General features: G+C 30.5%; 1 protein-coding gene across 4 annotated transcripts; it reads right to left on the reverse strand.

Moving 5' to 3' along the window:
* Positions 1-281: 281 nt before the first annotated feature.
* On the reverse strand, positions 282-26,440 carry LOC130442050 (pre-mRNA cleavage complex 2 protein Pcf11). Of its 4 annotated transcripts, none has more exons than XM_056776026.1 (15): positions 26,157-26,440; positions 25,032-25,145; positions 24,745-24,952; positions 17,711-17,836; positions 14,996-15,175; positions 14,117-14,341; positions 13,931-14,002; positions 13,078-13,855; positions 10,754-10,940; positions 9,435-9,640; positions 7,851-9,377; positions 6,311-6,916; positions 5,686-6,200; positions 5,302-5,473; positions 282-5,005 (listed from the first exon to the last, which is right to left on the reverse strand). In XM_056776026.1, exons 3-15 carry the CDS (start codon positions 24,901-24,903, stop codon positions 4,593-4,595), a joined length of 5,166 nt encoding a protein of 1,721 aa, XP_056632004.1. In that variant the 5' UTR covers positions 24,904-24,952; positions 25,032-25,145; positions 26,157-26,440; the 3' UTR covers positions 282-4,592. The 4 variants fall into 4 exon arrangements, with proteins under 4 accessions (XP_056632004.1, XP_056632002.1, XP_056632001.1 ...); XM_056776024.1 differs by having other exon boundaries at positions 14,996-15,217; XM_056776023.1 differs by lacking the exon at positions 25,032-25,145 and having other exon boundaries at positions 14,996-15,217.
* Positions 26,441-27,863: the final 1,423 nt, after the last annotated feature.

Below are 27,863 nucleotides of genomic sequence, written 5' to 3' on the forward strand. Positions count from 1 at the left end.
CCAATTTGAATGGTGTTACTCATAATATATTGTGAACAGTTTAGGAAATATGAACAAAAATAAAGGGTGATATGTGTGTGTGATCGCAACAACACCTATTCTATTCTTTTTTTCTTGTTTTATCAGTTATTTTGAAAAATTGTTAATATAAAAATATTTGATAAAGATTTTATTTAAATACATTTCAATTATTCAATAGTTTTAGCAACAACATACATTATCTCAATGTTAATGTATATATCTGAAAAGGAGAAAGGTAGTAAAAGAAAAACCAACTTCGATGATTTTCAAAATTTATTTGTAATTAATTATCACGATCCACATATACTTCTAAATATGTACAAATTATTTTAAGGAAAACCCTCCTCAAATAAAAAAAAATTATACCATGTTTATATAGTTTCAATAACCACTTTGCGAAATATACACACAGAGGTTTTTCTTTTTAAAAATATTTATTTTCAACAAATAACAAAATCCGTCTATGTATTAAACAAATAAAATAGAACTTTTACTCCATAAACATTGAAGTAAAATCGATGATATACATAAATATTTACAAATTAAAGAAAGATCGTGATTTACCATCATCATTTACATATTCTTTTCACATATATTTACATATACAGGGTTGTCCATTTAACTAAAACTCCTTAGTTTATTGAAGATTTAAAACTGGAAATATTTATATGAATTTTGCGAAATTATCAACGAATGTTTAACCCATGCATCAAGTCTTTAGGTTTGGATAAATTTTAAAATATTTCTGTTTGTTTTTGTAAACCTTCAAATAACTTTACAAAAGTTGGAAGTTCTTGAATAAATTGCTGTTGTTATATTGGAAAGTTTTTTGTAGAACAGGAATTTCAATATAAAATATTCAACCAACTTACTTCAAATCTATCAGTGTCAGTCATGATAAATTATATTAAACTTAACAGGTCAAATGGTGTCCCACTCCATTTTATCTGTTTCCGTGAGGTTCATTTGTATTTGTTGATATAATCAAGAAAAATGTAAATAAAAGACGAAGAAAGAATTATATTTTTGGGTCTATCATATCGACAAAAAATTCATTTATTTAGGCAATTAGGCCATCCCAATCCAATTTTAAATGTTTTATACATAATTACAAATTATGAATCTACATTTTCGCCATATCAATTTATCCACTGTAAGAAATAGGTTTCATAGATTACAAACAAGCTTATGACAGTGTTGACCAATCTTACCTCTACAACACTCTGCGTCTTTTCGGCATTCTTCCGAAACTTATTAGCCTTGTGCGGATGACGTTAGCTAAGACCAACAGCAAAATGAAGATAGCGGGAGACACCTCGCGAGCATTCCAAATAGGATGAGGTCTCAGGCAAGGAGACGCCTTCTCGTGTACTTTCTTCAACCTGACATTAGAACGAGTCATCGGAAATATTGAAGTTAATAAAGGAAGAACATTGCTCGACAGAACAGTGCAGTGCCTGTCCTACGCTGATGACATTGATCTACTCAGTCGAAGGGAACGTGAACTAGAGGAAAGCTTTCAGAAGCTGGAGGCGGAATCCTGTAGAGCGAGGCTGACCATTAACGAGTCCAAAACAAATTACATGGTTATGTCAAGGAACAGAAGAAGTCACCAGGAGGCTTTCAAAGTAGGTCGGTGTAAGTTCGAAAATATACCGTCGTTTAAATATTGATTTTTACTTCATAAACATGATGGAAATAAGTGAACGTTTAAAAGCGGGGAATAGACCCTACTTCAAGTCTCCAACTACTACTAAAGTCACGTTTACTGAATTGGAAAACGAAAAAGCGAATCTATCGTACAATTCTCAATCCGGTTGTCTCTAAGAAGACCTCAGGCTGGTGACAGAAGTCTGACTGGAGGAATGTGGTGGACGAGGTCAAGGCTATTTCAGGGCGGTAGTGCCAGCGGTAGTACGAAGTAGGTTAAGGTAAAGTAAAGCAAAAATTTAACGTTTGGACTGGAAATTTAGGGAACTATATCAAATACCCTTTCGGTATGAATGGAAAATTAATGAAAAATAAATATTTGAAACTTCTACAAAATGAAATGTATTATCAATTTAACGAAATGTACCGTAATAAAGATTTATATTGAGATTCCTGGGTGCAGAGAAATATTATCCAATACCACAAAAATAAAATTTTTAGCCATATTAACATCATCTAGAAACAAAATTATGTCTAAATGTACTTCATTTAAAATATATGAATCAATTGAAATATTGAATATAATCACAATTTATATTTATCGTCCATATTATTTCTAAAATGTATAGGCTCGATATTTCCTTCAACTTAAAATTACCCTCAGTTTTTGAAAAGTCTAATTGAATTACCGAGTGACGAGTCGAGACACGGAATGTTTGTGCATGATTTTTTCCCCTAAAATCCTACTACAAACGATTAATAAATTAAAATAGAATGTAATGAGATGAGATGCATCATTTATAAATTAAAAAAAATGGAAACGGTAAAGTGACCAGAAAAGTTATACATGTTGTAGCCATAATATATATAAGGTTGGCAACTAAGTACTTTCGCTTTATTTTTTTAATAACTTATGTTTGGTGGGATTTCAAAGGAGTTGTGTTTTTTAAGCTGCTTCCAAGGAACCAAACGATTGATTCTGAGATTTAGTGTGAATAATGAATGTAACTGAGTGAAGCAATCGGCCAGAATTATCAGATCGGAAAGATTTAGTGTTCCACCATGATAATGCAACTTTTTTGGCAACTCGTGGGAGCTTAGTTGGGAACTGATGCCACATCCCACATACATCCCTGATCTGGCACGATCTGGTTACCATTTATTTCGAAGATTGCAAAATTTTTCAAATAGCCAAACTTTCACAAATGACGATGATCTTCAATCGCACATCAGTTTTTTGTTGATAAGGACCAGAAATTTTATGAGCGCGAAATCATGAAGCTGGAAGAAAGATGGGAAAAGGTCATTGAGCAAAATGGGAAATATATAGTTAATTAAAAACTATTCTTTGTTACTACAAAACCGAAATGTCTTTGTCGCCAACCCAATAATTGACACATGCGCTGTTATATAATACGGTTACCTCACGTCCGGCCAGATTACAATTCCCGTTGTAATCCTGACACTTGGCGTTGAAATTGAAAATAATGACATTAATGATGATATCGATAATCGTACTTATGATGAGAATGACGTTGAAAATTATGATATGATGATAATGACAACATAAGCAATAACGATAAATAAATGTATGGATTGTAATGTAAAGAATGTATAAGATGTAATTTAATATAGGTCATTTTCTAACCTAATTACTTTCTATTGGTTTTGTAATGTAATCATGTTTTGAAATAGTAGCATTAATGAAAAAATAATATTGTAAACATATGTCGCATTTGTCATTTTTTGGTAAAACTCCTTGAATTTGGATATTATGTAAGTAAGACCTTTTCCGAAATCTTTCAAACCTGCCGTAACTACTGTCAAATTTTGATTGTAGCTTGTCATTCCTTTGAATGACTGAGAATTTGTTGGGCTTTTGCTTTTATTAAACAACAACAATTATTTATAGGAATATTTTTTTGATTGCAATCTTCTATCCAAATCATCAAACATTTTTCTGGTTTTGGTATTAACGAATCTTTTACATGTGAAGATTTACTTAAGGTCTGTAACGATATAGACATTACAGCACTTTCATTTTATAAAATTGTTGGTATTGTTGACTCATTTAGCTTCTGATCCTTTGCTATTACTGTTGATTTCTTACCATTATTTAGCTGATTCAAAATATCAGTTTTTTGTTGTAGACAAATAAATTTCCTTTTCACTTTCCTTTTCACTTGTCATGGCTCAAAACAAAATATTTTATTTAAAATATAACTTTTACAGCTTTTAATACTCAAACTCCGTAAAATAGTTTTATACAACATGAGTTACACACGTGCAAAACTAATTATGAACTGTACAAACCATTTCATATTTCACAGTACAAGAATATGTTGGAGATTGAAATCGCGTCAAATGAAAATGCGTTATAAGAGTACTGTGTTATAAGGGAAATTACTGTAGTTGTAAGATGAAAAAATATTTGATCATTAAGAGACTTGAATAATTCACCTATCAATATTTATTTTTTGGCAATATACAATCAAAAGTTGCGGTATAAAACGCGTCACCACCATTCTCCGACCGAACACAAGGTAACCCTCTTTACATTTTTCAATCCGATGCATCTGCTTGTAATATAAAGTTTTATTCATGCACATACCTAATTTAGATAGTATCAGATACAAAAAGATAGAGAATATCAAATATTAAACGAATCTCTATAAATCAATGATCAATTGTTTGTTATATATTAGGATACAAATATTGAGTTACAAGTACATTAAGTAATTTATCGTTACTCGTAAAGCCCGCGCGATGCACACAAATCATTATCTTGATTATATAAATATAAAACCTCGTATATTCAAATCTAACTAAATATTTTACACTTGGTGGATATGTAACAACCGCTCACATTATTTATAACATGAATTTACATATTTTTTTGTACATCATTTAATTTAATACAGTCACATCAGAGAACAGAGACCCGTCAATTCGGTACCTTTTCTAATAGGAGGTAATTTTTTTAGTTTGACTGTTTTGAGCGCCGGTTTGAGCGTCGCTGGTTCAGGTTCTTCTCCCGGTGGGAACGGTTCGAATGGATCTATATAAGTTTCCGGCGGTACTCTATTGTCTAAAGTAGATTCTTTTTCTTTATTTATCACAGGTAAAGGTTTGCTTATATTAATCTTAATTCTATTGCCACTTAAACCAGTGGTTGCCACTGGGTTAGCGCCCGAGGCCGGTTCTACGTTACCGTCCATTGAAAAGATGACGTCCTGTTTGGGGCGCGTCGTTTCAATTATTTCGATATCGTTTTCTTCAGTCGTGGACGATAACAGATCGTTTGTTAAAATCGGAGTAACTGGACCATCCAATTCTGAAAGGAAATTAATAAGGTTAGCCATATAAGATTTACCGCGTGTGTTAAAACTAAACAGTTTGAAACATTACGCCATTAAAATTTGTTATTGTTGTTATACAAAATGAATCTATCTATCTTATTGAATTTACTTGGAAATCACATTAAATATCCATCTTGTGATCACAGTGACACTGAAATTATCACGAATGAATTAATAAAAATTGATAATGTCGTTTTTAATGTTTTCTACTTCATATATATTTTTGATGTTTTCTGTTTGAATATCATCAAATTCTTTTGTACAAAATTACCTTTATCCATTGGTTCAGCTTTTATTTTAACATGTTTACCATTGGGTAAACTAACTAAACCAGCAATCTCAACAAATCCATCATCTTCCGCATTTGTTTTTGAATCTTCTTGTACAATTGTTTCCATATCTTCGTCGTCGTCATCATCGACAACTATTTTAATGGGAGCAACCTGCAAATAAAATAGTATTGTAACACAACGTGTTTTTTATATTACTTATAGAAAAAAATCAAAGATTAATAAAAGTTTAAGATTCTACTTGAAATTTTAATTTTCTCAAATCATCTGCCATAGGTACTTGAAAAGTTTTTAAATATTTACAAAAATAGTGGTTGTAAGCCGCTACTATAATATTTAAAACATATTTTCTATTATCAACTTACCTCGTTTAGAATAACATCGTCGTCATCGTCCTCTTCCATATTTTCCGGTTTGGGAGATTGTCCCGACGATTCAACAGTATCCGGCAACAATTTCGATTCGTCGCTTTCAACAGAAACAACTTCAGCTACCTGCGATTCTTTTTCTAGTTCCTCATCATCGTCATCGATTATTATTTCAAGACCGGGTATAGCTGGTTCTTCAACTTCTTCTTTGTCTTTCTGTTTTTCCTTTTCTTCGGGTGCTTTTATACTTTCGTCTAATGTTTGCTCGAGAAGAGATTGCTGAAAATCTTCATAACACACAGGATGGTATGTCTTATCATCTATTCTTATAGCATTTTTCAAATGCCATTCTTCCTTTTCTTCATTGAAGAATTGATCGAATTTATCTCTGCACACTACGCAGCTTTCATCAGTTGAATCCGGATCTGCAGCGACGCTAGGAATTTCTACATCCTCGTCGGCATCTTCTCCAGCACCTTCTGCTTGTTTTTGTTCATCGAAATAATTTTTCTCTGCAAATAAAAAGTGGATTAAGGCAAATGAGAATATTTATTTGTAAAATAATTACTAATTTGGAGTTAAGTTGGCATTTCTGGAACCTTTAGAAACATTTAGAACTTACCTCTTTCTTCGAGATCCTCTAATTCTTCGTAATTTTTCCAATCAGTTAAAGAATAGTACCATCTTCTACTAGTTGCGACCCTACTGTTCTTTTTTCCTCTCCTATTTTGTCGGAAATGCCAATCCAAATGTTGACTGTATAGCATACTAGCTTCTGCGGTAAATCGCATACCGCAAGTACTACATTGCATACCAGAATACAACATATTATAAAGATTACTCTGTCGGACTCTCAACGTTTCGGGTCGTTCGAATGTAATCCGTTTGAGATTGAGTACAGAATTTTTCTTAAATTTAGTTGTTGGCGGTGCATTTTGACTAGAAGAAACTTGTGGTGTGTATTCGTTATTAGTCGGTGGCGTGGATTCTTTCAAAGAAATGTCGGTAGCAGGTTTTTTCGGTTGTGTAGTCGATGTAACAAAACCGGAGGCTACTAATTTTTGGAAGAGATCATTTATATTCAATGTCGGAATTGTTGTAGGTGCAACTGGTTGGAGATTTGCCGGTACATCTTGTGAGTTTTGATTATTTTCTACTTGATAACCTCCTGTTGTTTGCGTTGGTCCTAAGGTAGGAGTCATTGCGTTCGATAGTACGTCTAAATTATCTAAAATGAAAATACATTGGTAAATATTAGTTTAAAAATAATAAAAAAATTCTTCCTAGAAACATATTGACAAAGTATAACGTTTTTAAATAGGCACAGAATACAAATCACAACACCCATAATTCCCATTTAAAAAATTGAGTATTGTAACTATCATATCAAAGAAGTTCACGATGAAGAATATCAATCTAAATTTAAAATGTATAAGAACTTTTTTTACTATTATGGACAGTAACTGAAATCAATTCCTTTCAGTTTTCCATCACTTTTTATATATTTTGATTATTATTAATACTAAAATGTCTTTGGAGTTTAGGTTCCGTTTGAATATTTTGTTGTACATCCTCAATAAAAATTATTCTAAACACAATAAAAAATGCCGCTGTCTTCATCTGGTATGATAGCTACATTCTTTTGAAATGACGTCTTTAAGACAAGTTTCAATTTAGGGAAAATTCACAAAGACTCAAATCATGATCATCAATCAACAAGATCAATGTACACATTTATTCAATTGATCTTTTGTTCAGTTATAACATTTTTAGGCACAACTTGGCAACATTTTGTTGTACGCTGTCTTCACCTGGTATGACTTCAAACAGGACAGTTACATTCTAGGGAAAAGTCACGAAGTCTCAAATCATGATCATCAATCAACAAGATCAATGTAGACGTTTCTTTAATTGACCCTATGTTCAATTATTAGGTTTTTAGGCATAAATAAATCACACGTCTAAATGTAAGGATATCAAAAAAGCTCTCACACTTTCAAAGTTTTCGTCAGTTTCTTACTGGAATGGTAAGCAGCAAATCAAACCAAACTCTTATTGCCTTGCTAAGCAAATTGTATATATCTCTTAGGTTGGAAAAAATCGAAGAACCCATAAATTATCGGTAATTTTAATAGATACAATAAGAAATGTGTCATACTTACTTTGTTGCTGTTGTATAAATTTCTGATAGAAATTAGGAGAATCGGAATGTCTATCGGGAGAATCATCGACACCTGATGGTTTATCCAACATTCCTGTTATTGGCATACCTGGATCGTAGGCATCAGAAACGGTAGTTTCGTCTTGACTGTTTTCGTCTATGACGGGACTTGATCTCGATTCATCATCACCTTCCATATCAATAATTTTCACTTTTCCCGGTTTAATTCCTTTAGGTAATACTGAAAATCTAATAAAATGTTTTTTATCATGGATAAGTAAAGGTTTAGGGAGACCACCATATTCAACATTAAAAGGTACATCATTTATTAACACTGTCTTCAATGCATCTACAAATTTAAGAGTACTGGTCTCGCCGTCCAGTACAAATTTTTGTGGTTTAGCGTCCAAAAACACAGGTACAATCACTTTAGCATTTATCACCATATTTATTTTACCAGCTACAATATCAGTTCGTTTCGTTTTGCCAATATTCACTGGCGGCGGAGGTCCTTCTAGCTGAACTTTGGTAGGTACACCATCGAGTTGGATTCTTATGCCCGGGCTTCCGAAGAAACATTCGTACGGAACGGAATCGATGAAGATTTCTCTGCTGGGCGCACCTATTTTCACCAAATGCGTTTTCCCGTTAACAGACACCTCTTTATAATCGTCATTAAAGCCTAAAACAAAACTTTCCGTATCGTTGAAAATAATTTTGCGGATACCGTCGTTTTGAAATGTTAATTCTCTAGGATCATCCCAACCGACAAAAACTATTGCCGTTTCTCCGTAGAATCTTATGTCTCTAGATATTCCATCTATCGCCATCGATTTTATTTCATCTACGTTAACGAATCCGTCATTAAGAATCGGCGATTCGGATTCTTCGGCTACCACAGGATTATCATTATCGAAATCTCTCGTTGATTGAGATTGAGCCCATGCATTATTGTTGTTCCAAAGTCTTATCGGCGCTCTTGCTTGAGGCGGATCCCAATTGCGTCTATTATTTCCACGACCGCCTCGCCAACTAAGCCCAGGTGGACCCGGAAAACGCCTGCCGTCTCTTGGATAGAACTGTTGAGGTACATAATCAGTTTTTGATTGCAATGGACCGGTATTAAGTCTTTCATCTTTATCGTTAAAAGGTATAAGACTTTCCTCGCTTATTAGTGGAGGTGCCGCCGAAGAAATGTTTTCGTTGTCCTTAGATGGAGAATTTTCGTTTAAGGTATCTTTTATATTGACGCTATCTTCGAAATCACTGTCGTTGAATTCTTCGTCGCTTATAGGTTGAAGTGATGTATTGAAAGATGATTCATTATCTTTTCTTTTGGCTTCTTTCAATTTATTCTTCTCCATTTGGAGTATAATTTTGTTGAGCAATTTGGAACTTTCTTCGTTCGTCATTTTACCTGATTTTATATTATTTTCGTCTTCAGGTGATATTATAATTTTATTTGCAACTTGTGTATTTATCGGTTGTCTCAAATCTTGATCCTCCAATCTTTGTTTTTTCTTATTATCTAAAATGAAATTAAAAGTTTGTTTTTACATTTTTTATTGTTAAATATAAAACTTACATGATTTAGATAGTACTTTATCTCTATTTGTGGCATTCGCCAATTTAGCTCTGATCGCATCAAGATTACTTTTTGGGGAATCTTGTACGGACGGCGACTTTGGTCCAGATTCATTTGAAGATATAATTGGAGGTGGTGGAGTTTTAGGCCTCTGTTCCGAATTTATTGATAATTGGCGTAAATCGGTATCTTCATCACCAAATAATCTAAAATTTAATATTTTAATATTTATAATCATTTATATATATATATATATATATATATATATATATATATATATATATATATATACAATAGGAAAATAGGAAATTAATTTTCACGAAGAAGGATTTAGTCGATTAGAAATCGCTCAAAGAATACAAAAAGAATAAAAAATCTATGGGGACAATATGTCAGAATAAATGAGCTCAAAATGCAATACAGAATATTTGGGCTGATTTAGAATAAGATTTGTTAATGCATTTTCATTACAGAATGTCTTGCGTTTGAGTAATTCGAAAAAAGGGACTCACATTTTTCATGTCCATCTTTTGTAACATACCGTTCAGTGTGTTACTTTTTACTTCAAAAATTTTGAATATTCCTTTATTCACATATTGTGTGAATAATTCAATAAAATTTCAGTTTCGTTGTTAAATCGTCCTCTATTTATCTACACCTAAAGGCATGTTACAAAATCAAGCCAAAATTTTAGTTCTTTAGTATCGAAACCAAATAAATTTTCATGGACCCCCGCTTACGATTGTGGTCTCACATTTTTTGTCATACCCCAGGTGGATCCCTGTTTGTCCACCCGGACCATTTTGGGAATCATGGGTCTAGCTGATAGAGTAGGTTTATAAATTTTTGGTAAACAATATAATTTAGCAGAAATATCAATCTAGTTTGTTAATTATTCTTTAGTTTCTTTGTCACTTTGTTTTTTTTTTTGAAAACTACCAATTTATTATGATTATTAGTTGTTTTGAGAGCTGGATCATTAGTAAATTCTTCATATGATGTATTGTTGTCCATTATGTCTATAATTGAAAACTAAATTTCCTTTGATTTAAACACATTTAGAATGTATACAGATAGAGGACGATTTAGAAAGGAAACTGGAGTTTGATTGAATTTCTCTAATCGAGTGGGAGGTAGATAACAAATTAATTTCTAAATTGATATTTGATATTGATAATAATTTCTAAATAAAAACTTGAACGTTATAGATAAAATAGAACAATAGAAGTGACTATTGTGCCACAATACGTAAACAAAGGAATTTTCAATATATATATCTAACAAAGCCTTCTCAGTTTATTCACAAATAACAAACTTACTTATCAAGTATTTCCGATTTGTTTTTCTTAGCTGTTGTCGATTCTGGGGATTCTGTTGAAGTTCTCTTTTTACCAACGACGCCTGCAGGTAGTTGTCTGAGATCTACGTCGATATTCTTCGATGATAATTGCGATTTAAGCGGCTGATTACTAACTACTGGTGATTTACTAACTGGAACCGTATTTGCTGTTACGTAAAATACCTTTATTAGAATTTTTCTCAAATATTATAAGAATTTGGGAAATAGATTCAGAGCCAAAGGAAAATTCATGGAATCTTTTTTAAAGTATATAATTAGAGCTATAAAATAAAAAAAAGTCTCTGGCATGAAAATTGAACGACTTATGATCAAAATAAGGTTACGTTATAACTTTTTTCTTCGAAAAAATCAGTAAAAACAACCCTCTAACAAAAATAGATCTTCACCCTTCTGTGATTCTCTTTATTTTGTATTATCAATACACTCAAGAAGTTTGATCAATTTAAAATGCGTAATTTTAGAAAAATTGGAGTTTAAAGAGTAAAAGTTTTTTTGCAATCTCGTATTTTTCACCCTAATACTAATAAAATAATACAATACTAAATTGTAACTTTTTAAATGACTAAAATTTTGTACACAGTTAACGTTTGGGGTTAAAAACCTCCATTTACGAGCGAACAGTACCTTATCAGAGCCCTTTAAACTCACCTCCATTTTAAAATTAATCGATATTAAGGAATTTAATTCACATAGTCTTGTAGCTCTTGAAAAGCCCTACAAAATCATGTTTAAAAAACTTTCTATAACTTAAAATGAAGAAGTTATGTCAATTTTTTTTCGAAAAATAGTCCGCTTCCGAACTTGGTAATCTAAATAATCGATATATTTGGCAATAGAACGTTATTTGTTCCATTTTTTCTACTCAAATCGAAAAACAGAGAAGAAGAAACATGTGTTCATATGACTGCGTGCAGCAAATGTAAACATCCGAGCAATAGATGGGATGGCGTTCTTATTAAGGTTTTTTCATTCCATACGGATGAACAAACCGCCTGCACCCGATGAGCTTTTAAAAATTATTTTTTGCCGATGCAAAAAAGGATGTGGCACCTTGTACAGGTGCAGAAAACTCGGATTGTACTGCAATTCCATCTGTTAAGGGTGCTTGGGTGAAGACTGCAATAATAGTCCATCAGTAATTGAAGAGGAGGAAGACGATATCGACTTCGATGAAGATAAAATTGATGAGTCAAATTTTATTTTATGTAATGCGTGACTATGTATGTAAATGCATGTGTTAATTTATTTTTTTCTATTTAGGTTAATTAAATTTTATTCATGTCAAGGTTTATGATGTTATTTTATAATTTTTTACAATTAGGGGTAGTTTTCAACTCTAAAAATAAGCGTACAACGGCAGAATATAGAGAGGGTGATATGAGCCTAATCCCAAATTTTTGTACAAATCGATGCAGGACGAAAAAATCGCGAGGTTTTGCTTTTTTGAGATATATTTCCTGGACTATAATATCCACTTGTGATACTATTTTCAAAATTCTAATTTAAGGATTCATTCCTTTAGAAGTTAGTCAATTTTTTTCCTTGTTTTATAGTATGTAATACACTAAATTAATTTTTTAAAATACTAGTATGTGAAAAAAGTTGACACATCTTGGAATGACATTTTTTATGTATCGCAAGATTGTTTTTTGACTTTAAAGTAAAATAGAAATATCGTTGCTGGAAAATGATTCGCAAAATAATTTTGAAACTTGGATTTACGGTTAAATTAATAATATATTTAAATATTTAGATAACTATTAATGGAAGGTGAATAAATGATTTAAAGTAGACTAAAAAGCTTGGTTAATGCATCCAAAAACTAAACTTTTTTGGTGGTAATTTTTTGTTTTGTGCAGTAAATCAAGGATAAGGGAAACCAATAGAAATTCCCTGCATGAGTCTTTTTTGCCAAACAAATGTAGAAAGATCCTGACACTGTCCATAAGTGTTTCCATTGGACATTGTTTTTTTCTATTTGTTGAAATCACTTTTAAAAATAAAACACCACAGCGGAAATCGGCGCAACAACATTTCCACAACCAAAGATGTTGTAAACGAAACAATACCACCAATATAGACTGACCTGAAATATTCTGTGCTCGTAGCCTCACAAAATTAAGGTTAATAAAGTTGGTGAGCTCTTAGTTTAATTTTAACTTACTGTCAATTTTCTGTATGAACTATACTTTGATTTGTTAGTTTAAGGGTAATATATTATAATTATGGCTGCATAAACCAAGCTTAAGATTTGTATAAAGAATAAAGTGAATAAACACTTACTCGGTTCTTCAATCGGATCACCTAGCAATCTAGATTGCTTTTCAGGTGGTCCGAGTGATCGTAGATCCTCGTCCTGTACAACCTCCGGACTCGCACTTCCCAAATTTCTCTTAACATAATTTCGATTTTTCATTGAAGATTTGACACTTTTGAAAGTAGCTTGAGGAACAGTACAACTACTACTAGAAGTAATAATCGTTACATCGTCATTGCTACACATTTTTTCTCGTTTGTTCCTTAAATTTGACAACGATTGCTTATCGTCTTTCCGTTTTTGTTTAGATGGAGATTTCACAATGTCACTATTTTTGAGTTTCGGTAAACCTAAAGTGGTGGTAGAACCACTTTTGTTGGTATTTGTATCCGACGTTGTCGAACAATGTGATATTCGGGACGATTTGTGGGATTTGTGTGCGGGATCGGAGTTACGGGACTTTGAGGACGTGTTTGATTTTGTAGGAGAATCGGATTTTTGGATTAGGTTATCATTTTTATTAATTAACCGTGGATCATTGCGAACTTTTCGAACACCCACTTTATTTGTAACAATTTTATTATTTTCTAATAAAGCAGTTCTTTGATTTAACTGATTTTCAGCATTATTACCATCGATTGGTGCCGCTTGTTCTTGTTGCTGTTTCTGCTGCTGTCTCATTAGTCTTGGATCTCTTATCGGCTTGGCGTTGATAAGGGCGCTGCTAACTGGATTTATTTTCGTTCCGTTCGTAATAGGAACTGGCATTTGCTGAGGTTTTTGTTGTTGAGTCAAGGTAGTGTTCTGAAAAATGTATATAAAAATTATAAAATAAATAATAAAATAAACAATAAATAAAAATATACAAATAATACTCACAATTTCATTAGATTTTTGGTTAGTTAAAGTTGGAACTAGTTGTTTTGCCACTTCAGGTTTCAACAAAATGTTCTAAAATAGAGAATTTTTTCAATACATTAGATACACGAAAGACTATTTTTACACAATGTTTTTTTAAACATACAACCACTAACAAAAAAAAATAAAGAAAATGTAATTTTTTACCTGCGGTCTTCCAGTTTTTGGTATACTCTGCTTAATCTGTTCTTGTAGTTTCACTTGCGTTTGTAATACCTCCAATTCTAATCTTTTTTGCTGCAACTCCAACAGTTCTTTCTGCTTCTGTATCAACTGCTCTTGCATAAGGAGCGTTTCCTTATCGACAGCTGGAGCTCCCGGTATTACTGGAGTGGGTTCAGTTTCCGTTTTGCCTTTTTGCGACGGCGTCGACTAAAATACATTTTTTTAAATAAAAAAATACCTATCTTTCTAAATTAGATTATAAGTATTGATAGCTTATAAGTGTTCTCGTCAAAACTCTTTCATATCAGGACCATGGGCAACCGGCATTGAAGGACATTTTTTTCGTTGTATAGCAACACTGCTTTCAAGCTAGTTTTGGATCATTATCGAAATTCAATAAATTCATCACTATAGGAATGTTATTACAATCATCTGCTTTAGAAAAGGAAGGTTTCATTTCTTCAAGTTGTCGGAAATAAGAAATTTCGTACCAGCATTTCTGCTTGATTTAGAAGCTTTGACACGGGCAGTTCGGCACTGTGATGGATTGGTATGTGGGCCGATGACAAGTTTGGAACAAGGAAAATAGTCTAAATAGCACTTTCCAATTTTCGACGCCCAGATGTAAAAGGGTAATTTAAACACGGCATATTTAAAATGGAACAAACGTAATTTAGTTAAATGCAATCGTTATACAATCGCCCAAATCAAGTAATTCAAACAAAATGAGGTCAGAAAAGAGTACATACCTATCTCAAAAAAATTGGTTGGTTGTGACTGATAAAAAATAATATTTTTTTTGAATGAGGGTACATCAAAATAAAAAAAAAACACCACAAAGTTCGTGTGAGAAAGACTTACCGTTGGTTTTAAAAATTTTGGATTCAAATGTATACTGTTGGACGGTAGTTTAGCAGTGACTGGCCACGCGGGATCCAATTGGTTAATTTGAACGTCGATCGCGTACAATTTCATTTGCGGAAAAACTTCATTCCATGTTTGACGTAGCTTGAACATCTCTGCCCGAGTTTTCTCGTCAACCTTGAATTCATTTTTTTTGTAAGTAATATTTACTTTAAGTGTCTGGATGAATAGAAAAAGAAAAAAAGTGTTAAAAAAGCCAAAATAAGCTAAAAAAAGATTGGGTAAATTAAAAGGTTATAAACTAAAAAATTTCGATGTTATTATATGTTAATTGATTAGTTTATTTAATATCCCTAAAACATTATGCAACAAAATTTGAACTAGGTGGTGAAATAAGCGAATGGAAGGAAAATAGTTTGCTTTCAAATTATACTGCAATAAAATATATCATTTTGTAGAAAATCCAATAGTTTTCTTTTCAAAAAACTTTTGTTGTTAGTATGAAAAGATGTTAAACTTGATACAATTCGGATTTATTGAATTTTCAACAAATATAGAAATCCCTAAACCATCCACCAACAATATGTTAGTAATTATGTATATTTGAAAGCATTCGTACATGCAGAAAATAGAAAATATTCGTTTATAGTTTTTCCAATAATGAAAAAAAAAGAAACGTCAAATCATTTTGTACCATTTGCTTCACACTCATAATTAAAACGCTTCAAAATTCTTGTTTTTTCCTTGTACTATTATTTTTATTTAAATCTTTACTTCATGCCACTTGTTAAAAATGAAATATACATAATTAAATAAAAAATTTTGTTCCAAATTTTTCTATGCCACAATTTTTGAAATATCAACTTTCTAAAATATTATTCTGTATACATTTTTTTATTATTTATATTCCACAATGTAAAATGTATACATGGTAATTTTCAAGTAATTTTTAAAACGACTTTACGGAGATATATGAAATATGAGGATTTGTAGATAAAATTTTACAAATTGTAAACATCAAAAGTATACGAAATTAAATAAAAAATAATCTGATAATCGATTCCAACAGAATTTAGAATTCGATTCATGAAAAACGAAGATTTTTAGAGAAAATATTGAAACTATGGTTTATTTTCAAAAAATAATATAAAATAAATATATTACGAGAATATTCAGGTTTGAAATTGGAGAATAAATATTTTAATATAAAAAAACATCAAGTATAGATAGAATTAAATTTCAATCTTCATAAAACCTCACAAAGTGCAATTTGTTTACCATTTCAATTCGTAAATTTTATAAAAACGATTTTTAATTTATCATAAAACTTATCTAAACTTTTTAGCAATTTACATACCAAAATAAAAAAAACAATATGTTCTCATTATATTTCAGCATCACAGTGCAATTTCTAAATCACAAAATTAAAGCTAATTTTTTATATGTTTTTCATAAATTTAAAAAGACGATATATTGGTTGGCGACAAAGTAATTTCGATTTTGCAGTATAAAATAAAACATTTTTTTAATAAACAATAGTTTTTAATCAACTATGTATTTTCCATTTAGTTCAATGATCTTTTGGCATCTTTCTTTCAGCTTCTGGTACTTATCAGCAAAAAGGTCATCGTCATTTGTGAAAGTTTGGACATTCAAAAAATTCTGGAAATTTCCAAATAAAAGGTCAGATGGTGCCAGATCAGGGCTGTATGGGGGCTTTACTTCCCAGCCAAGCTCCAATAGTTTCCACTAGCAGCCAAAGATGTGTTAGGCCTTGAATTATGGTGGAACCCTAAACCTTTCCGATTTGAATATTCTGGTCGTTTTTCTTTTATTGCTTCATTCAGTTTCATCAATTGTTGACAGTAAACATTAGAAATGATCGTTTGATTGCTTGGAAGCAGCTCAAAAAACACAACACCTCTGTAATCTCACCAAACTGACAGTATGAGCTTTTTGTTGTTCCTCAGCTTTCAATGTGGTTTGTGCTGGTTCATCCTGTTTGCTCCATGATCGTTATTGTACAAGACTCATTTTTCATCATCAGTGATTCTTTTTCTTCTTCTTTTCAAGAAAGGGGAGGTTTCATTTCGTTTAAAGTGCATATCTCAAACGTTGATTCATTGTGTTAAATGAATTAGTGAGAAAACCCAAATATCAAGCTTCTTAACTAGCCCAAGACATTTTAGGTATTTTTCAATTGCTGTGTGCAACCTCTCGAACAGTTTTACGACGATCCTCTCCAATTATGACTTTGATTTGGTCACCATCAACTTTGTTGCTCATATTTGAGGAGAAAATCTCCAAAACGGAATTTTTTATACAGCAGCAGCTTTCTTTCCTTTACTAAAATACGAAAGTAAAATAAGCCGAAAATATTCGTTTCTGCATTACATTTAAAATTAACCCAGAACTAGAAGCTTCAATAAGACTCTCTATTAGTAAAAAGCGAAAGTACTTAGTTGCCAACCTTAGACCTTGAAGACGACGAAGTTTACCTTCAGTCTTTGAAGACGATAACTTGGTCATCGAAACGCATTTCAGACAGTGTAATTGTGAATGCTGGTGTAGTTGTATAGTGTAAACAGTGTGTTCAGTATAATTGTGACAATAAGTTAAATGTTTTTAGTCTACCAAATTAACAACCAAAGAAAAACAAATACCAATACTAACTTTCCACATTAATTAAAATAATAAAACTATAATACTTACTGCTTTAAAAACACCTATGAATGTAGTCACTATATTTTTACTAAACAACGACGTATAGGTTCCTCCAACGTTTTTCACAATGCAATCAATCAGATACAAAATTGGTAGTTTCACATCGGTGTGGACCTACATGAAGAAATATACTTACGATATAATTTGTCTAACACTTTACGAGAGATCACTATTATTTTAATGCAATTAGAACTTTACACATTCATCACACACACCTTTTTCAAGATCCAATGAACTAGATAATTCAGTACAAATCTGCACTTTTTTTATACTCGTCACTTAAATCTCAATACAAGATGTTTTGCCGTTGTAGCAAATGTAATGAAAGACAGATAGAATTGTTGGAAAAGTGATCGGTGATCTCTTATTCCACGCAATCCTCATCCATCTCCACAATTACATCGACAACAAAAAGATGACATTAACAAATATAATTTCACTAATTTTTAGTTTCAAGATAGTATACAGAATGTTTTGGAACATTGGGTACATTTTGTCGTTCAAGAAAAATAAGAATTTGATAATTAGGGGGGTATTATGGTCTAGAAATTTGATTTTTTTATATATTTTCAAAGCTTAGACCCTTAAGAATTTGTCCTTAAACGAATTTTTCAAAATTCGCATTATTTCCGGAAATACAGTAGATTTTATGACATGGCGTTTAAGTTGGCCGAGTGGAATGAGTTATTCTACCTTTTTTGAATTGTTTGACATGATATCAAGTTCTACCCGTGCCGGTTCCTTTGAAATTTGGTAGAAATATTTTTTATATATCTCTCTATCGTGTCTTTTTAAAAAAAATTGAAAAGGTTAAAAAAAGAGTCAAAAAAATTTATATTTCATATCGACGCCCTTTTGTGAATTTTTTTTTTTGGTTAATGGATCGCCACATATTCACATATTAAGAATTTTTTTGTTCCACATCATTACACGGGTCGGAATCATTTGCACCTCGGGTGCATTGTTTTTTCGTAGCCCCCTCTTAACCGGCCTGTAATTTATTGAAATTGAATATATTTTTACATTTTTTGTTATATTTTCAAATCAATAGATATATTTATATTTTTCTTATTTTTTTACATTAGTTTAAAAAATTCCTAAAATTTAGGCTTCTAGACCAGAATACCCTTTTATAAATCTATTAAAGGACAACATAAACAACAAAAAAATTAGGAAATTAGTTTCAAAAAATTGTGAACACAGTAAAAACTGATACTAACTACAAACAAACACTTATTATAGAATAGATTAAGGAAAAATTGAAAAAAGAAATGTAAAACGGTGATGACATATAACAAAGAAACAATAAAGTAAAATTGAGATAAACAATAAGTTATAAGGGCAACTTTTATAAAAAAATTAAACAACGAAGGTTATTAGAAATCTCCCCGAACTCACTTTATCTTAATTCCATTAGTCTTTTTAGTCTAGTCAAAAAGTGCTTTTTTGATCTTTTCCGCCGGCTCCTAAAAATGTAGTTGAGGTGTTATTCGATTCGTAATCGCAAGTTTTTAGAAAAATTGAAGATGCGCTCGCAAAAATTAAAAAAGTTTTAAACAATTAACTAAAAAACAAAAAGGGGGTTTGATTTTTTGCTTATATCTCAAAAACTATCTGAAATATTCTAAATCTGAAAAAAGATTCCAAAAGCTCAGGAAGTTTCCTAAAACGTTCCGATTCACGGAATTATATGACCAATATTTATAGTTTTTATTGAGGGCTGAAAATACGTCTAAAAACGGATACTTTGGCTAGCGAACATTTCAAAAAAAATATTATTTAAACATAGTAAATATTAAAATTTTAATTTGAAAAAATTTATTATCTTACAGGATATACAACAAATAATAATCCGCCGGGAAAAAGTTATGCAAGTGGAATAATTGTTAATCTACAAATTTTTTATTTTATTTCCATTATTTGAAGTCTTCAGGATAGATTACCTTCGATAGAATGAAATACTTGTTAGTTAATCTTCATATTGTTATTAACAATCATAACTTACATGGGTGATTATATTTTCAAAAAGAATTTTTTAATTATCTTATAAATAGCCCAATAACAATTTTCTTAACAATAGAGGATAAAAATTATATAAAAAAATCATTTTTAGATAGGTTTCCTTGATAAAAAACAAATTAATGCTAGTATTATGCAAAAATATGAATTTAACTTTTCAATTAGTCCCAGATATAAATTGTTAATAACAATGTGAAGATCGATTGTAATCTGTTCTAAAACCTTCAAACAATTATTCCACTTGCATAAATTTTTTGCTGGCGAATTATTATTTGTTAATCTATCCTGTAAGGTCCTAATTTTTTTCAAATTAAAATGTTAATATTTACTATGTTTAAATAATATTTTTTGTTGAAATATTCACTAGCCAAAGTACCCTTTTTCGGACGTATTTTCAGCCCTCAATAATAATTTCCTCCGCTTTTCGAATCTTTTTTCAGATCCAGAATATCTTAAATAGTTTTTGACATATAACCCCCTTTTTGTTTTCTTAATTAATTGTTTTTAACTTTTGTAATTTTTGCGATTACGAATCGAATGACATCTCAACCACATTTTTAGGAGCCGGTGAAAAAGTTTGAACCTAAAAAGCACCTGTTGACTAGACTATTTGATAATTTTCAATGAAATGATTATCCTAATATGTATAAGAATTTAATAATATTTTAAAAAAATGGACAATTGGAATACCTATAAAATATATCATAAGGTGGACACTTCAATTAAGTTATAATCTAATTTCCTTATTTTGTTATAAAATTCTCATTTTATTTGATTTTTTTCTCCAAATAATTTGTTTAAAGTTTTTTTCTGGCAGACGATTAATGGCTAGTTTGAAATTCATAAAATTTCCAATTGCTGTAAGACAAATGAAGATAATTATCGAGTTATACTTGCTAATTTAATCAAAGTCAAGGTTTTTTTTATAATATCTATAGTAGTGAATTATTTTGGTAAATAATTTGGTAGAAAAATTTAGTAAAGCATTCACAACACTAAACTATAATTAATTAGAAATAACTCCAAAAATCATTAACACACTGATTTATATCCACATTAGTTTTGTCAACAAAATTCTGAAAATTTATCACAATGACAGAAACTTTAATGGAGTGAAATGAATCACATTTTGGACAATTGGATTTTAACAAAAAAATTCCTTTTCTACAATAAATAGATATATAATCCTTTATTACACGCAGTCATTTCTCAAAGATCAGACATTCATTAAAAAAACTATCAAAGTAAAAAATGTCTTTATTACTATTCTTACAAGTATTTAAAATAACTTACAGTACAATAAAACTTCAAAGGCCAAATCACAACCCCTCATTTTTTAAGGTGCTGCATCCTAAAACACTTTTACGGACTCAATATTCCTATATAAAAGAGATAAGTTTTAGTATAAGATTTATATCAATTAAAATTAAGAAAAATCACAGGAATAATATATTTTGATATTAATGTAACCCAACCTACCATTACATTCTGTACACAAACTTGGATTAAAAGTTACAACTTCTCTAAACACACCATATGCCAAAAGTATTTCATATTTTTTCGCTGATTCAACACATAAATTTAAAAAGAAACAACATTGTTCTTTTTAAATACAAATTTTATTTGCATAAGACACAGTAGATCCCTCGTCATTAATTTACTCTTAAGACATAAGAAATTTTATCATTATGGTATTGCACTATTAGATTACAGTTGACCAGTTGATACAAACCAAATGTATTGGAATATTGTTCTCTAATAAAGAAAATAATGAAGCTGATAGACTTGTAAAGAGGTGCACAGAATGAACACAAACATGATGATGGTTAAGCTAACCTTAAAAGTGCACGTATATAAAGAAATTTGAAAGTTGGTCAACGATTTTGAACTATTCATAATTTATTATATACACTGCGTGTCAGTGAAAACGGACCACCCCGAAAATTTGCGCAATTATCCAAATTTTTACATATAGTTTATTTTTATTGTAATAAATGTATGATGTATTTATTCAATAATGCTTTTAGCATGTTATACGATGCTTATACAGGTTACAATTAAAAAGTAAGCAACAATTCGAGAATTTATAAATTTTTTAAAAAACAACACTTTCAGTTGACACTAGAATAATTGAAAGTCTTCTATGTAAAACATGAAGAATTGCTGAATAATTAAAGAGGCAAGAATCCGGGGAAAGTCGACTATGTAAAAGATAAAGAATTTCTGAATTATTGATGAAGCAAGAATCAGGGGAGTCTTCTATGTAAAAGATGAAGAATTGCTGAATTTATCAATTTATAACAATGTTTGTTACATTGTTTAAACAGTATGGAAATAAAAACACTAGTTTTAGCGTAAATATACCACTAAATGTAAAATAAAGTATGTATGTACTCTTTCATTTTAAGATTTCAAATTTTCATTTGTGTTTAGTCTAGCTTGTGTATCTTAAGTCATAAACATAACTCATAATCGAACATCTGCAAGTAAAAATATAAACCAATAAAAACTCTTCAATTTAAGTCTTTAGTAAGTAAAAACCTCTATAAATCAAATTATTCAATGGTTTTTCTTGGTATTTAATTTATCGAGGTTCAACTGTATATCCTCATATCTTTTTATACAAGTCAACACCCAGCAGTAATGCATATGGTATTGGAAAATATTTTGTGTGACAGGAATATAAATTTATTATATTGAACCAACTTAATTCCAATATTTTAGTGTAAATTTCCATAGTATGTTGCGATAAATTATAATAAACTTCAACGTTCCACCAGAATTCTATTACACTTTTTGAGTGACTTCTCTATAATTTTATTAGCATAGAATAAAATCAAGACAAGAGAGGCGCTGAAGTCAAATCCAAAAAAATCAGAACTTTCTTGTATACTGAGAACCTTTTATTTAGAAAAGGACTCCACTATATGTTAGACCTAGCCCCCTAATCAATATGAAACAAAATATTATCAAGGACCTCAAGTAATCCATTTTTTGGGGTTAAATTATGTCCAAATCTATTATAAAGACGTCTCAGCTTTTCAAACACAATTCTTCCACAAAGTTGAATAATGTTTGCTTGAGTATATAAAGATTTGTAGTTTTTTCAAATTCATATTAATAAAAATTTTATTTCAATATACTCCAGAGCAAAATATATCACTTGCAGATAAACTGGTGATTTGAAAAGTCACTTGATCATACAACAAGAAGAAATAATAATATAAAGGTATTTCCCAAATAATTTTTAAACTTGTTTATATTATGAGCAGTAGATTCATCTCTAAACTATAAGTTATTAAAAAGATTTCATCTTCATTTCAATCAATTCATAATTTTGCAAAAAAATCAGTGAATTATACTGAACACCTAACCACCCCTACACCAACACTCACAATTACACTTTTTGACGCGCGTTTCTATAAACGGTTTATCTTCAGAGACTGAAGGTAAACTGGATTTTTATTCTTAGTAGACTTATTTTTCACTTTCCAGGCAAGGTTCTTAGTTCTTAGATACTGAATGGAACTTTCAATATATCCAATGAATTCGCCAAGATCGCCATCGCCTGTAACGGCAAAACCCAAACCCTTATTCAACAACTCCATCTCTTTTCTGTCAAATGTCTGGGAAGAATAAGGATTTTGCAGTTACAGGCGACGGCGATTTTGGTTAGGTTAAATGATTGTTTATATTGAAAGTCCATTGAGTATCTTCCTCATGTCACTAAGAACTTTCCGCAGAAGTCAAATCTCAAAAATATGTCTACTAAGAATAAAAATCCAGTTAACTTTCAGTCTTTAAAGACGATAATTTGGTTATCGATAAGGGGGGCCGGCAAGGGTAATTGTGAGTGTTTTTGTATATAATTTCTTTTCAGAGTTAGAATATTTCAGGTAATGACATTTCAACTTTAAAATTAATAATGAGAAGTAAATTGGGTCAAAGACTAATCATTACTTATAAAATCCCACTAAACTTTGCTAAGTGTGGTGGAAATCTGGTAGAAGAGTTGTCATTTATTATCAATTTATCACAACTTTGTATAGAAATTGGAAGTTAGCTAAAGTGTTTAAATTTACTTTCCTGTTTGGTAAATTTTTTTCAAATATTGTAGCCAACACAATTTTCATGAAAATATTTTCAAATTAAAAGATGTACATTAGGTTCATTCCAACCTATTTCAAAATTGTCCTCGGTATGGTGAAGATTCTACACAAGAGATTACATGTTCCAACCTGACAGTTACCGTTGTACAAATGATTCTGTTTTATGTTCCAACAGATTTAGATATCATTTGTGGTGGATACTTGGTTGATAGAAAGCATTGTCCTATGAATTGTGTATAGCTAGAGATTGGGCAGAAAATATCATTCAAACACTTCCAATAACTGTTTCAAGAACGGTCTAAACTAGCAGGTTGGAACAAACCTATTAGTAAACCATAGAGTATGACCACTATTCATCATATCCATATTCATCCTTGTCCACCTTTTAAATTATATAAAAATGTTCGACTAGTACAGGCTAGGATAGCCTGGAATATTGTTAGGGCGTGTATAATCAAAATGACCATATATTTTTTAAATTGTGTTAAAATTATTACAAAAAAGAGTATGTTTTCAAATATTATTCAATTCAATTTATTATTAAAGAAAAGTAAATAGATTTTAATAGAGGAAAAAATAAGGATGTTTAATCTGATGATTACAAAATTGTATTTAAAAATTTAAGATTTACCATTAAATGAAACATTTTTAAATAAGTAAAATCATTACAAATTGTAATATAATAAAATTTTCCATACAAATATGAATTTAAAAATATATGGATTTGATTTTTGTAATGTAAAAATAAGTTATTTACTTTCAAAAATATTTATTAAAATATATCACAAGCTCTTTGTTTAATATACCTAAAACAATGTTTGACCAATGATGTAAAATTTTACATTATCAGCCACAACGTATATTATTTGAAAAATAACAAGAAAAAGTATTAACCTTTGATAGATGTTCTTCAATGGCTTCCACAATAACATTGGCGTTTGGCGAATTTTCATCAGCTAACATTGTAAGCACATTTATTAATGGCTTACTGTTAAATGTGAGATCTGCCAAACTTGAGGAGTACTCTGCTTTAATTTCTTCCGGTGAACTCATCTTGACTCTTCCTTAACACACTACGTATCACAGATAATGCACTGCTCTCCTGAAACAAAATCATCAAGTTAGAATATTTGGAAGTGGAAATTTTTTATAACGAAAAAAAGGAAAAGGGCATAACTTACATAATATATACATTAATCAACAAAACTACTTCAGAAAACAGAAATCTATTTTATCTATGAAATGTATTCTACAAATGAAAACTGTAACAACTTCTTGATTCTCTTCTGGGATACCTGAAAAGGTAGAAGGAGAAAAGAAGATTTTATCAATATAGAAATAATCTTTTGCCAGATCATAACTATAATTATAGTATGGACAAATAAATTTATGACTAGCTATAATTACCACTTTTGTAAGAGTCTGTGTTATGGAAAAAAATATACAATAATTTCAATTATATTACATGAAAATGAACTGATATTTTTATGGCTTTATATGGGAAAATCCAATCCATCTGATATACCAAACAGGCAAAACCCATATCAGTATTAGTGAAATAAATAATACTTTAGACATCAATGCATCATCTAGCTGCATGATATTAAAGCAAAAAAATAAGGACTTGCAAAGAAAATGATAATGATGAATAATTAATTATCACTCTATAGTTTCAAATATAAAAAACATATTTGAGAGTAATTATTAGCTATATTTTCAAGATAAATTATGATTATATAAAACTGAGATGCCATGTAAGCCTACATCTAGAATACATATTGACTATTTTATCAAAGTTGCCAGATAGGTCAGCTAATTCACTGACATTGTTAACAACTAATTGAAAATTCAGGTACAACATATCGATTTTGTGAATAACACCTACTAGGGATCACGAAAGTATGCCCTAACTACTAAAATTAGATTCAATGTAGTAGAATAATACATAATTTTATATAATCAACAAAATTTCCACTTTCGCGAATCATAAAACAAATTAAAATTTTATAAGTTCTTTTAATAAAAATCGAAATATTAGAAGTTGTCTACAGTCTGAATACTAATATTAAAAAAAAGTTAATAGCTAAAAGTCGTTTGACAGAGGGAACAGATTCATTATTTTGTAAAGTAATTATTTTCTGAAATATTACTATATTTGGATACAATAAATAATATGTAGATAATTTTCAGTTATATACAATAACTAAACTAAAAATTACGCTCCTATAAAAAGTCTACACGGAAGCGTATGGTGCAATGTGATAAAATTTCATTTCCACTATTTACTACTAAAATGGTTCTCTTACCTTAATTCTAAGGGTCTCAAATCATTATTGCTAGTTAAATTTTAAAAATCTGTTAACAGTAACCCATAATTCACAAAGTGATAATATAATTTTTGTAAAAACCACCTTTTACGCTTTGAACTCTCACAATACAAAATGGCGGACTGCCAATTTTCTCGGATGTCTATTGTTTTGGAAACTCTACTGCGTCACGATTATAGTTACGCATGCGACAACAGTTCTGAGTATTCTAATTGTACACTGATCTCAATACCGAACATTAGAGAGTACTTATAGAACGTAACGCTTTGTTTTCAAACTGTCAAATAATATTCATTATGAAATACGATTCCCATCACAAAGGGAGCATTCCACTAATCATTCACGGCGCGTAAAATACTCTTTTGGGCGTTCTACGTGGAGAATATGTCAAAAGGTGGGCAAACTTAAGCAAAGCAGATTGCAACCAGGAGAATATATCTAATTATTTGATGCGGTATGGGATATTATAAGTCCTTTTGAACATTTCTTGTGACGCACCACCAAATATTTTACTATCGCCTCAGAAGATATTTTGATTTTACTTTAATGTAATTCAGTTAAGCACTCCACTCCACACGCAATAACTTACAAATTATAACATAACCTCTTAAAGCTTTCTCTTTATTTTTTCTGTTTTGTTAATTTTTATCTTAACACTCAAAACGCCTCGTAAGCCATTCCACTTATAACGCTCTGAACTAAATGCTACGGGAGAGATCGTGGTCGTCAACGTGATTGTAGGGAGTGCTTAGTGGAATGCACCCATAGTGTTGCCAATTTACAGCTTTTGAATGATTGGAATCATGTAAGCCGGGATTAATACACATACCATTGTATCATAAATGGTCAAAAATAACTGTAATTTCTTCATTACTACATATTTCATGTATATTTATATTATTTCATGAAATATTAGAAGATATATGTTTACTTTTAAATATTAATACTGTCCTTGTAGCTGATGCTTCTTAATTCAGGAGGTGAGTGCTGTGGGTCTTTTCTATAACAAAATTTCCTCAGCCCATTCCTTTCAGAGATATCACCCTTAATAGGTGGTGAGTAAAATTAAGTTATTTTTTTATCTGCAGCTATTGGTTTTGGGAAAAAAATGGTATATTATATTATAAGGATTAAAAGTGCATATTTTTTTACAAGTAATATTTGCAGTTGCGAGGCGGAGCGCAGCGCAGCCGAGTGAATGCAAAATTGCGAGTAAAAATATGCACTTTTAGTCCGTATCATATATACTATTTTTTCTCCAACCATGTCAAAATTAAAATAAAGTTAGCTTTATTCAAAAATCGTTAATTTGGTAATAAATTTGAACACCTATTAATTATAACAGCGATAGCAAGTCGGTAGTCATGGATATTCGGTATTGTTGGAAAATATCGATTGTCAAGTAGACGTACTAATCATATAATTTTTGTAGTAATTTAGTAGTATTTTTAGTCCTAGGATTAAAAGTAGCATTTTTAATCCTAGGATTAAAAGTGTTGCTAAGCAATGAGGAAATTTTTGTACGGTAAGGGAATTGATGGCTTTTGCACCTGAAAATAGTACAAAAATGTCAACATTTTTTGATGGTTGGAGAAAAATATTTTTACATAAAATTTTAAGTTATAATTTCATAAAGCTTCATCTTGAAAAAAATGTTTGATACTAAATAAAGTAAGGATTGCTAAT

This window comes from Diorhabda sublineata, chromosome 3 (genome assembly GCF_026230105.1).
Source record: "Diorhabda sublineata isolate icDioSubl1.1 chromosome 3, icDioSubl1.1, whole genome shotgun sequence".
In the NCBI taxonomy this organism is placed as follows: domain Eukaryota; kingdom Metazoa; phylum Arthropoda; class Insecta; order Coleoptera; family Chrysomelidae; genus Diorhabda; species Diorhabda sublineata.